This window comes from Camelus ferus, chromosome 2 (genome assembly GCF_009834535.1).
Source record: "Camelus ferus isolate YT-003-E chromosome 2, BCGSAC_Cfer_1.0, whole genome shotgun sequence".
Lineage (NCBI taxonomy): Eukaryota > Metazoa > Chordata > Mammalia > Artiodactyla > Camelidae > Camelus > Camelus ferus.
The window spans coordinates 74,297,760-74,312,752 of record NC_045697.1 but is presented as its reverse complement, the minus strand read 5'-3'; the positions used below and the strand labels follow the sequence as shown (position 1 = coordinate 74,312,752).

General features: G+C 34.1%; 1 protein-coding gene across 3 annotated transcripts in view; it reads right to left on the bottom strand.

The window, feature by feature from the left end:
* The window catches only part of GSTCD (glutathione S-transferase C-terminal domain containing), a 108,403-nt gene that overhangs the window by 90,191 nt on the left and 3,219 nt on the right, over positions 1–14,993 (bottom strand). For 2 of the 3 annotated variants that reach the window (XM_032461137.1, XM_032461144.1), the window contains exons 2-4: positions 8,839–9,279; positions 7,764–8,231; positions 2,348–2,599 (exon numbers count right to left, since the gene is read on the bottom strand). In XM_032461137.1, the coding sequence (XP_032317028.1) occupies positions 2,348–2,599; positions 7,764–8,231; positions 8,839–9,258 (1,140 nt within the window). In that variant the 5' untranslated portion in view covers positions 9,259–9,279. Of the gene's footprint in view, positions 1–2,347; positions 2,600–7,763; positions 8,232–8,838; positions 9,280–12,446; positions 12,673–14,993 lie in introns of all 3 variants that reach the window. The other variant, XM_032461142.1, reaches the window with a different exon arrangement.

Here is a 14,993-nt window from a genome sequence, read left to right as displayed (position 1 = left end):
GCCAAAGAAAACAGAAGGAAAAAAGGTGAGATGTGATTGTTAGAAAAGTTTCCTGTTTTATACATTCACTTAGTGCCAATTTCATGTGTCCTCATGGAATCGGCAAAAAACCCCAAAACACACACAAAAACTCCCCAAAATGCCTAACTATACAGAAATGAAAAGTAACAGTATAAATAAAATACCTTCACAGAATATAGTAAATTGATATAATATTGTCTTTCAAATATATATGACAATAAACTTGCTGGTAAGTAGCAAAAATAATGGCATATTAAAAAGGAAAATGATGAGGGGAGGGTAGAGCTCAGTGGCAGAGCATGTGCTTAGCATGCATGCAGTCCTGGGTTCAATCCCCAGAGCCTCCATTAGAAACAAACAAAGAAACAAACCTAATTACCACCCCCAAAATAAAAAGGAAAATGTATTGCATACAATACACACTATCAAGTTAGAACTGAATGAAAATGGAAAGTTTAAGTTATTTTCATATTTGAACATTCTTTTTTTTTAATTGAAGATGCAATCTCCCAAGCAACTTTTATACAATCATAAGATTTAAAATCAGAAATGAATCATACAGAATGTGTACTGCTCTCCAAATTTTAAAAGGAGAAATTGAGAGCCTTTGGTTAAATGACTTACTGAAGGTAATAATGTTAACTTAGCTACAAAGCTGGGAGAACCCAAGTCACTTGGTCCCTAGCATAGCTTTCCCATGGGCTGTTCCCAAAGCAATGACTGAGAGTCTCAGTCTCAGAGACTGACAGTGGCAGATAATTTTTGAGAAACATGGAACTCTCTGACAGATGATTCAGGCTCAAGGACTCCCCACTGACTTGAGAAAACTTTCTTAGAACTGCACAGAAGTCTGACTTTTCTGACTCAATCTTCCTATCTTTCCTGTCTTCATGCACAGGGATCAAACCTGCATCACATTCTGAAGGCCCTCCCAGCCTCCTCTGGCTGCCTCTCCTCTTCCCCTCACTGAAGCTGCTTCCTTCAGTACACTGCTTGCTCCCTATCTTGGAATTTGTTTCTTGGAGGACCTGAACTAACACATCCCCTATAAATTAAAAATTCAAGATTCCTTTATATTTTCACATTATTACAAAAAGACTTATTTTTATAATTGTCTATTAACTTTTTTCTGACTTTGAATTTTAGTTATCTCTCTTTTTTATAAATATTTTTAAACAGTTCAAATGTAAATGCCTTTCCTAATGTCATTTTATTGTTGGAAGAGCATAGGTAGAAAAATCTGAATTACCAATTTTTTTCAAGATTCTGCATAAGTATGAATTAAAGGTATAGATTTTTGGTTTGTGGAAATTTTAAAAATTAGTATTTTAATACAAAGATTACTCTCTTGACAATTATTTTTAAAAAAACACTCAGGAGGTAATGAGAGATTACTGAACAGTACAACCAACTGATCAAGACACATCAAACTTTGGATCTGCTTTGATATCTGATATCTTCTATAACCAACTATACCAGCCTGTTTCATAGTTTCATCACTAGGCTAACAAAGCTTAGCTGAAGAGATAAAGGGCTGGTATCACTACTAAAATCTTCCTGTGCTTTTCCAAATCAGCAAACTTTATGTTAAGTATAGAATTTAAATACTTCCTAACTCAAGTATTTCCGATACAACTCAGATGACTAGCTCAAACTACTTCACAAATTCTCTATTCAAATAATTCTTCAAATAGTCTAAGTTAAAAACAACACACTTTTGCAAATTTTTTGAATGATAGAGAAAAGAGAGCTTATTGGCAAAAACTTTTACAATTAGTACTATTAGAAACAAATTATGCTGCAAAGACAGAAAAATCATGTGTTCTTATTATATAAAAAGTCACTAAAATCAAAGAATAAAGTTAAGACAATTCAAAGAATTCAAAAATCTTAAATTTAGACAAAATCTTGGAATGTAAACTGAGATAATCATCTTTATATTTCTTTAATTCAAATCATCACCTCAAAATTAAAAAAACTGAGACCAAGTCCTTGCAACAGAAAAACATCAGGTTAAAACAATAAACTTGACCACACATAATATGCTCTTGGTGTCTTAGATTAAAAAAAAGCTTTGAGAAAAATATTTAAAAAAAATATATATATAGACTTATTTGATTCCAAAGACACACAATATTAAAAATCTTCAATTTACCACATTTCACTTAAATGAAAAGACTAGCAGAAATATTAATTGGTCAAGAGTGATATAAATAAAATTTATAACAGAAGTGTGAACAGATGATTGCAAGTTGGGGTAGGATGCTCAGCAACATTACCACGTGGAATCCTTCAAACAAGACTTTAATAAAACCAACTTAAGTACCATTAACTTGGTCATAGTGGGTCGTGGTCCTCCTATAAATAAAGGATCACTTTGCTCCTCTATACATGGGGCCTCATCTAAGTTTGGATGGTGTTCATTTGAGGTGGTCTGCAACTGTGGTAAATGGAGAAACTGGATCCCACACTGGGAAGCCGCTGTTTTTACTCTTGGCACTTCCTGAATCCTCTGGTACCAGGCGGCCAGCAGTGGAAATTCTACCAGCTTTTCCGAAAGTTTCTTACAGATAATTACCTAGGCAGAAAAAGAATGAAAACACATTATTATATATTTTTGTGTGTTATAAGAGTTGATTGAGGTAACTTTACAATTCACACATTTTAAGTTTACAGTTCAAATGAGTTTTGGTAAATTTAGTTTTACAACTACAGCAATAATCCAATATTAGAACACTCAACATCACACCAAAAAGTTCCCTTGTGACCATTTACAATCAATCTCTGCTCCCTAATCAGTTACAAGAGACCTCTGCTCTGCTTTTCATGTGTCTAATTTTGCCTTTCCTGAAATTTCGTATAAATGGAATCACAAAATGTGACTTTTTCCTCTTAGCAATGTGTTTTTGAGATTCATCCATATAGTTGCAATTAATTATCAGTAGTTTGTTTCTTTTTATTAGGATGCAGCTTTTAAAGGTTTTTATTTACACAAATTAGAAACATTTGAACCATCACCCCTGATGTAAATTAGTATCTGTTTTCTCTTGGTCAGATGCTTTCTCCCTAGCACCACCACCAAACTTCAATTTCTTTCAAAATTAGAATGTTCTTGCTTCTTTGTGAGACACTGAATGCTGTTTCCATAGAAACAGTTATTTTACAAACTGATTATGACTTATGATTATGAAGAGATAAAGTAAAAAGGTCAAGTCATAGAAAATCTCTACAAATATATCTAGCAATAATCAGTGCCAAAACAGGAGCCAGAAAGAACAAAATTAAAGAAAAAACTCATACACATATATAATTTACTCTATTTTAAACGGGCTTTAAGTTTAAATAAGAATTGATTATAAGCATAGGTTTGTTTAACTCTCTTTGTATACTTACTACAAGCACTTAAAACACTGCCTTGCAGAAATTACTCTGAATGAATGAACAAATGATCAAGGAACCATTTTTTGCTCTCAAAGAATGATCCATTAAATTAGCATTTTTCAAACTGCTGTTTATGACCTATTGTGAGGTTTTAAAATCAATACAGTAGGTTTTTTTAAAAAGTGAAATAAAATAGAAAATATCAGAGTACATAACATGTAGTAAGGTGGGTTATTTTCTAAGTGTTTCTAAGTATATATATTAACATATATAATACAAAGATATATATTTATATGTTCAGTCACCTTGTAAAATGCATTATTTACTGTGAAAGTAAAAAAGTTTGAAAAATACTGTCTGAATGGTACTCTGGGAGCCAAAAAGTTTGTAATTCTCACCGAAATACTTAATTGCCTGGAAATAGATTATGTGCTAAAGAAATTGAGCTTTAAGCCATGGTAAATTAATCAAATAAGTAAGCATCCTTACTCCCCTTGGTAGTGATTTATTCTTATTTGTTAGACACATACAGCATCTTTTCTTCCTTCTGAAAATAAGTTGTGATTAAGTAACAATAATTCATGTTTTTTAAAAAAAAATGAGGTGTTTTACTCTGCAGGACAGGTCATCCCGTTCAATCAACATGCCAGGCTGCTCTGCTGATATCCAGACAGCTCAGCAGGTAATGCACCACATTCATTACACCTAAGAAGATATATTTAAGGAGGAGGCTAATGAAAATATGTGAAATGAAAATTAAATTTGTTCCTAAGAAATGATTTTTTAAAATGTTACCTGGCTGACAAGATCAAAACCATTATATATATCAGAGTTACTTAAGGACAAGAAAATAAGAGAATTTATTCTTAAAATAATGGTAAAAAATTATTGCTATCAAGACCATAAAATGAAATCCTAGTGGCTTTGTAGTTAATTTTAATAAGGGGCAGAAGAACGTGTATGAATAAAAAGAGAAGCAATATGTTAAACCTATTCAAAATATCTCCTCCTCTGCATTACTTATTAATAAAGCATTTTGTACTTCTTTTACATCATTTCCTTAGTCATGTACTTCAAAAATATGTCATCACTGACAAATGTTTAGGTGAGCACTGTAAGCAGTATAAAAATAGTAAACAGCCTATCTAAGTGGAAATACCATTCCAGTTTTGTGTTTTTCCTAACAGTCTAGAACTCTGGTGGGTCAAATCTGAAAATTCCTAAGGACCTAAGGCATAGGATAGGATATGGGAAATATAAATTAACCACTAAATGGCATCCATGATTTTTGCAACATGCTAGCCAATAGAGAGATCCCCATTTTATTCTCAGTTTGATCCCAGTGGGAACACCGAAAGAGGTATTTAACATAGATATTTTTGCTCAAAAACCAATTTCTACAATGATTTTATCAATAAATGTTTTAAAAAACTCAATTCAAAGCATTAGAAGTTAAAATGTAGTAAGTTAAATCATAAATGTTCAAGTTACAAAAATATTTCATGAAGTGGCAACTTCTCTTCCAGAAGTAGAATAATCTTTTAAATAGTTCTATCAGAGTGTACCTGCTTATTAGCAGTAAGTTAAAAATAATTATAAAACTTTCTAGTATCAGAGAACAGCAAGATTTGCCTTCAAATGGCTATTCATTATTTCTCCCAGATGTTTGCTATTCTGTATGGTAGAATATTCTAGCAAATAAATTAAAGGAGGGGGAATGATAAGAAGTGTGCATTTTAATTGATTCCTTTTTAATCCATTCCTAAAACTTTCCAGAGGAGAGGGCTTTGTGAGGCACCTTCCATGAAGAAGTGCTGGGCTATTAGGGGTTAACTTTGCAATCTAATATCCTGTGAAGAGGGAGAGGAGCTGGGAGCAGAGATTTAGACATAACACCTCAGCCTCTCTCTCTGCAATTGTTTTTCATATTTGGCTTTATTCTGCTTAACAAAACTAGGTATTTTCCCTAACTCTTCTATTTTTGACCTCTGGTATTCCAAACCTTGAATTAGCAAAATTGACTGCTCTTTCATATTCTTGACCTTACTCCTGTGGCTAAATATCCTGGCCCTAGATTCAGCTCTGTGTTTCCGATCCAGACCTAGTAACTTGACCTTCATTCCTGGTCATGAACTTGATCTTGATTCCGATCATTTGGACTGCCACTCCATCACCTCAATGTGTGTTAATAATGCAAGATTAAAGGCTCAGCATCACAGCCACCATCTGAACTGAAACGGCTGCTTCATAACCCAGGATGACTTACAAGAGAAAAACAAATATAACAGAAATAACATCAAAGCTTTGGCAAAGAAAGATTAATTCCTGAAAGAAAATGTGATGATCCAGGAAAAATACAAACAAACAAAGGAAAATATTTAGAGAATTAGTTTACATATAAATGTTGAAACAGAAGAATTTAATCATAGAATATATGTAATAGAAAAGGCTGAGTGTACCAGTTTTCTGCTATTTTAACCAGAGATGAGAACAGAGTTCCTTAGTAGTATTAGGTAGATTTACTCAGCAGAAGACAGGTTAATGGTCCACCTCACCGAAGAGGGGGAAAAAAACATCCTCTCAGTTAGGAATACTTCCACATCAACTGATTCTAATCAGGTAAATAGTATTCAAATTAAGCTAAAATCAAATGCAAATGAGCTAAAGATGGATGTCTGGATAAAGATGGATGTCTGGATAATAGCAGGTGAGAATTCTACCACTGAACCACCAATGCCCAGCATGTATGTATGGATATTGATCTAAAAATCACCTTTATGCAGGTGAATCCAAATTTTTATGTTTTGTTGCATTTGAAAGCAAGTACTCAAGTCTTCTCTGTCACCTTGTTTTATTTTCCTTGTAGCACTTACCATTATTTGAATATATGTAATTTATTTGTCTACTTTTTCATTTTTATCTTCCCCTATTAGAATATTAACTCCATATGGGCTGGGATCATACCTGTCTTCTTCATCACTGTATTCCTAGTGCATAAAACAGTGCCTGACATATGTAGTAGGCTTTCAATGAATTTCTCAAATGAATGAACTATGTTTATGCCACTTTGATTTAACTTTTATGAAATTAGGAACAAACAGTTATCTAAGAAGACCAGGAAGCCATTAAAACCAACCGCATTTCATAATGTGCATAATATGACTGCTCTAATAACCAAAGTAAGTAATAAGCACATGGGGGTGGGGTGGGGTGTTAAGGGGGTGAGGACTATCAGAGATAAAGAGAATTTAGAAATCATTTGACTAGGGGGAAAATAGTCTATTTTCTTCCCACCCAGCTCCATGGACAACATGAATACAGATGACAATTACAATACTAATCAATGTCTAAACGATTCCTGTATTTCTTTTTCCATATCCTTTAATTTTGAAGTTATTTTGGTTTCTAACATTGTTTTGGTTCCATTTTGAAGAGAAATATTCTTTAAGAAAATGCCAATTGATTAATACCACCTAACTTATCAGTGAGGAACTCGTCTCCAAATATATAGATTTTCATTAGAAATCTTTTCTCATCTGTCAGTAGAGATTCCTGAAGTGCTGGTGATGTATAATCAGAATGAAATCTGATATCTGATTCCTTAGGAAAGCAAAGGGTGAAATGCTTCAAAGCAGAAAAATGCAGCTCTGGAAAGCCAACTGGAAAGCTGCAGAGCTCTAGCTTCCCACGTTCACTCTGATATTATTTGTACCTTGGGTTTTTTTTGTTTTTTTTTTACCTACAAAGACAGACAAAAGACAAAAGACAAAAAAAAAAAAAAACCCAAACACATATATATGTATATGTACCTGTTCTAGGAGAGAAAACTTTCCATTTATAATCTCCAACAACACTGAATACCACTGCCAGCTATATAATCTTATTGAGCACAGAGATGAGGGTAAAATTTTTCTGATTTACTAGTATCTAAAATAATGAAATTAGTATTTTAAGTGACTACTTAATTATAAAATACAGCTGACAAGAGATTTTGGTATTTTAATACTGGAACCTCTAATATTAGCAGGTAATCACAAGAGCAATTTAAAATTAATAATCATAACAATTGCTAACATTTTAGCAACTCAAAACTAAAAGTCATAATAATTAGTAACAATACTGAAAGCAACCATGTGCCAAAACATGTTCAGACTTTACAACAATTTGTCATTTGTTCCTCACACGGATCCTATTAGATGGGTACTATTATCATCTCTATTTTACAAATAAGAAAATGGAGAAGATTAATTAATCACTTGCCCAGAAGCATAATGATAGTAAGAAACGGAATAGGGATTCAAACCTGGGCAGTCCTACAGACTGAAACTTATAGTAGTGTACCCATTCCTGGTAAACCTTACCAAGAAGTGATGGATACAAGGCAAGAGCACAATATCTGCCAGAGTGAAGTACAGGCCTTCCGCAAACACATGCTCCAGGGGTGGAAGGTCAGAGGCTTTTGCTTTTCTGATGTGAGAAGGCTCCCTGTTGGCAGGAGCAGGGTCCTCGTGTACTGTGAGCTTCGCGAAGGCCACTTTCAGTTCCAGGCTCTCAGGGGAAGAGTCCATCTCCTCCGATGACCCCTGTCTGTGGTCCTTGCTCTGTGCTTTTTCCTTGGCCAGGGAAGGCCTGACTCCAGCAGCTTTCTGCTGCTTCAGCTTCTGCCGCCGGAGTTTGTCATCGTTATGCACTCTCACAGGCTCACTAAGCTTTCTTTCTAGCTCTAATATTTCTGCAGGGATAGTTGGGGGCTGGTCAGAAGATTCTTTGAGAAAATTCTCAACAGCTAAAGGAATGGTAAGTTCGCATAGCCTGGTCCACTGACTAACCTACAAAATAAAACAAGAAATGACAGGATTATTTACTTTCAGTATAGCTAGAAGAAAAATAACTTTCTGTTGGGAAATAAGACTGGTCTGGTGTATTTAAGTCTTGAGCTAAACCATCCCTGGGCGAGGCTTTTATGTTCTATCAAGAGATATATTACAGTGCTTCAGAAGTGATAACATTAAACAATGGAGGTTTAGCACTCCTGTATAATACATACTATCTTTCTGTATTCTCTTACTGAATAAATTCTTGCTTCCCAAAACCTTTAAAGTACACTCCCCACTAAAACAGCTGGGTTTCCGAAACATTGCTACTTCCGCTCCTGATCATATGTAAAATTTCCTTTAAAAATCCTTAACATAACTAAAAGGTAAAAAAAGAAGTCATTCCCTAAAAATAATGTCTCTAAACTTCATAAATTAAATCTTAAATTCTTGTTTTTCAACACTGAACTGAAATATCAGTATACACAGAGGGCTGCTTTATTTCATTGGTTGCTGTAGTTTTTTTAAGTATATTAAATTTGAAGTTTCTAATGGAAAGTTAAAATAAATATTCAAGTGAACTTTATGGCTTTAAATAACAGAAAAGAGACATTATACTTACTTCAGCACAGGCTTTCAAGCAAGTCTTCTTAAAACCCAGAAGTTCCAAAATTTCCTTCTTTGAGGGGTCTGCTTCATATGATTTCTGGATTATGTGTCTCAGTACAACAGCAAGTCCTGCTCTACAGAAATTGTCTGGTCTTTCCACTACTGCAGGTAAACAGCAACTCTGGACTATTGGTGGAAGATCTTGCCTTGAAATAATTTGTATTTCAACATCCTCAGACAGTACATTTTTAAGTAGTAAAACATCAGTGCTTTCTCTGTTGGGGACTAAGCAAACTTTAAAGATTTTGCAGTCACAGTATGATAACAAAAATAAAGTTACAGATGTATGAAGAGGAAAGATGAACCCTTCTATGTGGTGAGAAAAATCCAAGTATAGATATTCTTCTGTAAGACTCTTCTTAATGCCTTTCATTTTCTTCTTTCATTGGGTTACCTGAAGCATAAATTGAAGAGGTTATAGGACTTAGAACATAGTAATTGTGAAACTAAAATAAAAGATGAATTTTTCTAGAAATCATCAAGGATTTGTCATAGGTATGTTTCTAAAAGAATCTGTTCTTGGACTGAATAAATGGCTTCCAAAAGAAAGATTTCCACCCTGTGCAATTAACCAGTCTTAAGGCTGATTTTATACCCAGCCCCTTTAAAATGAGCATACCTCAAGTGCTTTGCAATAGAACCCTCCCAGTCTAGTACTTTGAGGTCTCACTATGGTCAGAAAAAAAGATGATTAGGATGGGACGTAAGACATAACCAAGAATACCTAGAGGTGTCTAGGGATAACAGTTATAAGAAGCTTTGTTAATGCTGGTCCTTCCATATTACTTCTGTTTAATGACCCTAAAATATAATATTTGGGGGTGGAGAGTGGGGGATATATTCATTCCCTCATGAAAAATGGATTCTCCTAAAGTGGAGTTTGACATGATGAACTATTGCATGCTGAATCACAACAGAAAACATATTTGAAATTCTTCATAACTTAGATGTTGATGACTGAGATATTTCAAAGTTAACATGTCCAAAATCAAGTTCCTTATTCTCCTGCTACCCACAAAACCTGCTCCTCATGTATCTTCCCCATTTCAGTTAATGGGGCACTATCCTTCAGGACAAAACCTAGAGTCAGTCTTAATTACTCTTTTCTTTCCCATCCCCATAACCAATCCATTAAAAATTTATTTTGGCACTACATTCAACATATACCTAGAATCTGATCATTTCATTCCATCTTCATTGCTTCCACTGTCATCCAAGCCATCACTTTCTTCTGAATTATAGCAATTGCCTCCTAATCCTGCTTTCCATCCTCTAGTCTATTCTCAACATAGTAACCAAAGTGATATTGTTGAAAATGGAATAAGATCATGTCATGCCTCTTTTCAAATCCTCTAATGTCTTCCCATCCTACTCAGAGAAAAGGCAAATCTCCTGCAATGACCTGCAAAGATCTCCTTGATCTAATCCTCTTTCTGTGTCTCTGAGTTCAACTGTCCTCTTAGCTCACAGCTCCAGCAGATGTGGCTTGTTGTTCCTCTAAAACACTACGTACATACCCACCTCAAGGCCTTTGTACTTGATGTTTCTAGTGCCTTGAACACCTTCTCACCTCCTTCATGTATTTACTCAAATATTAACTTCTTGAGATATTCCCTGGCTACCATATTTAACTTCCAAACTACCTGAAAAAAACCTTTCTATTCCCTTTTATGCTTGTCTTCACAGCACTTATCACTATTGTAACATACTATAGATTTATTTTGTCTTCCCAATAGAATGTTCTAGAGAGTACAAATTTTGCTTTGTTCACTGCATCACCTAAAACAGGGCGAGATATATCTATGCATACATACATATATAGATATATATACACAGACACATATATATATCCATATATATGTATAATCAAGAAGTATTCAATGAATGCATGGACGAATACACATTTTAAAGATGCAAACATACACAATCTTGTGGTCAAATTATTGATGGGTGTTTTCAAGTCATAGTCCTTAAGGTTTAGGTCAATTATGACTTTTTGTTTGATTTCTACATTTCATGGGTCTAAAATTCCCCATGTTCTAATCTATAAATCACAATTCCAAAACTGACACTAGATGGCACCCTTTAAAAGCATTTACCATATAATGGTATATTAAAGGAAAAAATATTTAAAATTATTTTTTAAAATATTTTAAAAGACTTTAAAAAGTACACACGCAACTCTTTTAAGTGTATTTGAAATATTGGTGTACCCTAAATTTTAGGAAACTTCAACTTACCAAATTTCCTTTATATTCTAAATTCCTTAGATTTTTTTTAAAATGTCAAAAGCAAAATAGTCAAGAACTCTTTAATTTTGGTCCTCAACTTTTTTGTTAAAGGGCTAATAACCCATTATAACAAAAGGATATAATTAGTAAAGTACTGCCTTAGAAAACCTCTTGATAATGAGTGTTTTATATTATATGTCTTTCCTTAAAACATAACAGATCTGCACTATGATTTGTTACTTCTTTAAAAGATTATCCAGAGGAAAATTATTCCACTGTAATTAAAAGCCACAATTCTTTAACCCATGTAAACAGTTTTCTCCCTGAGCTAAGTTAATTATCTTTTGGATTTTTTTTTCCCACCTAGAACTGATTGGAAAACAAAAGATTAAACAAAATATTAAAGAGTGTTTGCTAAAGTTCACAGGCATAAGAAATCAACATTATGTAGAAAACTGGTAGTCTCTTTGGAGAGTTTGCCCCTATAATTCTATTGCTGATTAATTTACCAATCCTCTTAATTTCCTTTGCTAGCAGTGGGAAACTATAAAGAAACTCCACTTACTTCCCTAAGAAGTAGATTTGAAAGAAAACATAATCAAGTTCCTCATTTGTCTAAGAAATAGGACACAGAGTCTAGTCCTGCTAACACTTAAAAAAAAAAAAACCTAAAAACTAAAAACAATGTCATACTGTCATACTATCGTACAGCCTTTGATTTAGGGTATGTGGAAACATTTTTTAAAATTAGAGTACATGTATATTTGCCATTTCCTGAAGCACATAAGAATCTTGAGAATTAACTTTTACACATTCTACAAACTTTTTTTCACTGTGAGCATTTAATAAGTGCCAAATGTCAACAAACCAGAACAGCAATAACCTGCCCATGGAGATACCTAAAAATTAATGAGATGCCTGAGAGAAAATGCAAAGTGCTGTTGATTCTTATCATAATTCATTTATTTTTTAATATAGATGTTGGTGGGCTTCCCTCTCCACCCTGGAGATTAAAAATGTTACTTAATGATGTTGGAGTTAAAAAAAAATACTCTCCCTGGGCTATTTCTCCACATTAAGTACTAATGTAATTTCTAAAATAAATATTCAGTATTAGCAAACCTGTAAAAATCTGATATATGTTTTTGTCTTGTACTATGTCTTTAATTTTTTAAGAAAGTAGAACACAGTTTTTGCCTAAAGTTTGCAGATACCATAGGGAAAAGAAACCCTTCTTTTTTTTCTTTTTCCCTCCATTTCTAACTAGAGAATTCCTTATCTCATTATTTTTATGTCATGAGCTTTAAAAAGGTAGGTACTGTAGAATCACCTTTTGGGTCTCCAATACAAGGCTTGGGGCATAGCTCCTGTTACTCCATATTACATTCCTGCCAAGCACAGAAGCAGTGTCTGTCATTTTTCTTTCTCAGCTTTGACAGGTGCCACACTGCAACTACTCCTGAGATGGAGTGAGAAAGCAGCAGACAAAACCACAAACTTGAGATGCTGAACAGAGCTGATGCAGTGTGCATCTCTTCCCCGGACAGGCCAGTTTGCTTGGGAACGTTGCAGAGGGAATAAAAGGCAAAAAGAAAATATTTGAGCCTTGGTATCATTACTTGGTATCATTACTTTAAAGATATTTACAAACAAATGAAGTAGTCACAGGTTTAATATTTTAGGAATTCAGACTTTTTTTTCATTCTCATTCTAATTAATGTATCTTGGTGTTGATAAAATTTTCCTCTATGAAAGGGGCGGTGAATTTTATAGGTGTTTTCTTATCTGAAACCATTTTACTACTTTACTCTGTGCATATGTGTATGTGTGTGTGTATATATACACATATACATAGAGAGAGAGAGTAAGAAAAAAAAAAAAACAATAAACATTGGGGGGAAAAAGCATACTTCTCCAGAAGCTGCAAAACAGTTTGAAACTTTTGTGCTCAAAATTCAAGTCTGGATCTATGGCAACTAAATATTATATAACAGGTAAGTTATATATTAATATAATAAAGACCAAAAGTACATAACTGCAACAAAATATTGACCAGCTGATTAGTTTTTAAACAAGAAATTATTACTGTGCCTGGAATTTGATAAGAACTTAATAAATGTTAAATGAACAAAGAATACAATTCTAAATAATATTACCTACATTTTATTGTCCACCAACTATGTGCTCAGCACACAACTTTTATACATTACTTAATCCTTAAAAGTACATTCTACTTTCATTACATGGATAAGAACTGTATATCAATCCAAAAGCATTAATGGAGTCTATAAAGGGATTTTATTTGACAACATTAAGGAACAGGTATTTTTCTAATATAAATAGCACTACTTTATCAACTTCATAAATTGAACCATATTTGAAGCAATTTTATTGCAGCAACAATTTCCCCAAAGTGAAAATCATCAGAAATATGTTATTCTAAGCAATTGTCCTTGGTTAAAAAAAACCCTCCATCCTAAAGGCAGAGTTACTTAATAATTCTCAGCACTGGATTATGTTTTTTGGTAGTTCCTTTCCAGTTTCCTTTATTGGATTCTCCTCAGACCACTTAGTGACCTGTAGCTCAGTGCTTTGCCCTATTCTTAACTTATACTCACTCCTTTGACTACTGGCTTTCAAATTTTTGATCATGCCACACAATAAGAAATCAACTTTCTAATATAAGTTATTATACACTGAATGCAACTGAAACAAAAGAATCATGAAGAGATACCCTACCACAGGAGATACATATGATAGTTTACTCTGCTTTTTCTTTCTTCTCCTGTGTTGTGTGTGTGTGTGTGTGTGTGTGTGTGTTTAATGCAGTTAGTACTCACTAAATTGATTCCATGACCCGTGGGCCACAACTCACTCTATAACAGCACTGTCCAAGGTGATTTACAGTGCTATAGGTTTAAATAACATCTATGACTCCTATATTTATCTCAGCCACAACCTTTCCCCTGAACTTCAGATTCCTATATCCTACTTGGCATCTTCACTTGGGTAGTTTTATAAACCTGTTCTTCTTTTCTCAAGTAGTCCCCTTTATGATAAAATGGCAACACCATTTACCCAGATGTTCAGGTCCATAATTCTGAAGCCTCACTCAACACCTTTCTTTTCTCTCTTACCCTATTTCTACCTTTGAAATATATGCTAAATCTAACTTCTTAGCACCTCTACCAATATCACCTTAGTCTAAGTCATCATTAGCTCTTACAAAGACCACCACAAAAGCCTATTAACTATTTTCCCCAACTCTCCACACAACAGTCCCTTCTCCAACAATAGTCAGGCTGACCCTTTAAAGACATAAATCAGAGCATGTCCGCTGCTCACAACCATCCAATGGATCCCCAGCACACTTAGAATAAAATCCAAATTTCCTATCATGGTCTCTAGGGCCTGATGTGACCCAGCTGTCCTTCTTCTCTGACCTGAACTCTTACCACTCCTCCCTCTTGCTCACTTCTCTCTGGCCAGTTCTCCCCACTGTTCTGGGAAGATGCCAGCAGTGCTCCCACACTTAAAATTTTTGTACTTGCCATTCCCTCTGCCTAGAGTGCTCTTCTCCAAGATATTCACATGGCTTGCTCCTTCATTTCACTGAGGTCTCTGAGTATTAACTCAGAGCAGTCTCTTCTGGCTACCTGAAGAGACTGCTCTGAGCATTCCCATCACTTCCTAGCCCCTTACCCCACTTTCTTTTTCTTTTTCTTTTTTTAAACATTTTTTTTATTGAGTTATAGTCATTTTACAATGTTGTGTCAAATTCCAGTGTAGAGCACAATTTTTCAGTTATACATGAACATACATATATTCATTGTCGCATTTTTTTTTCTCTGAGCTACCACAAGATCTTGTATATATT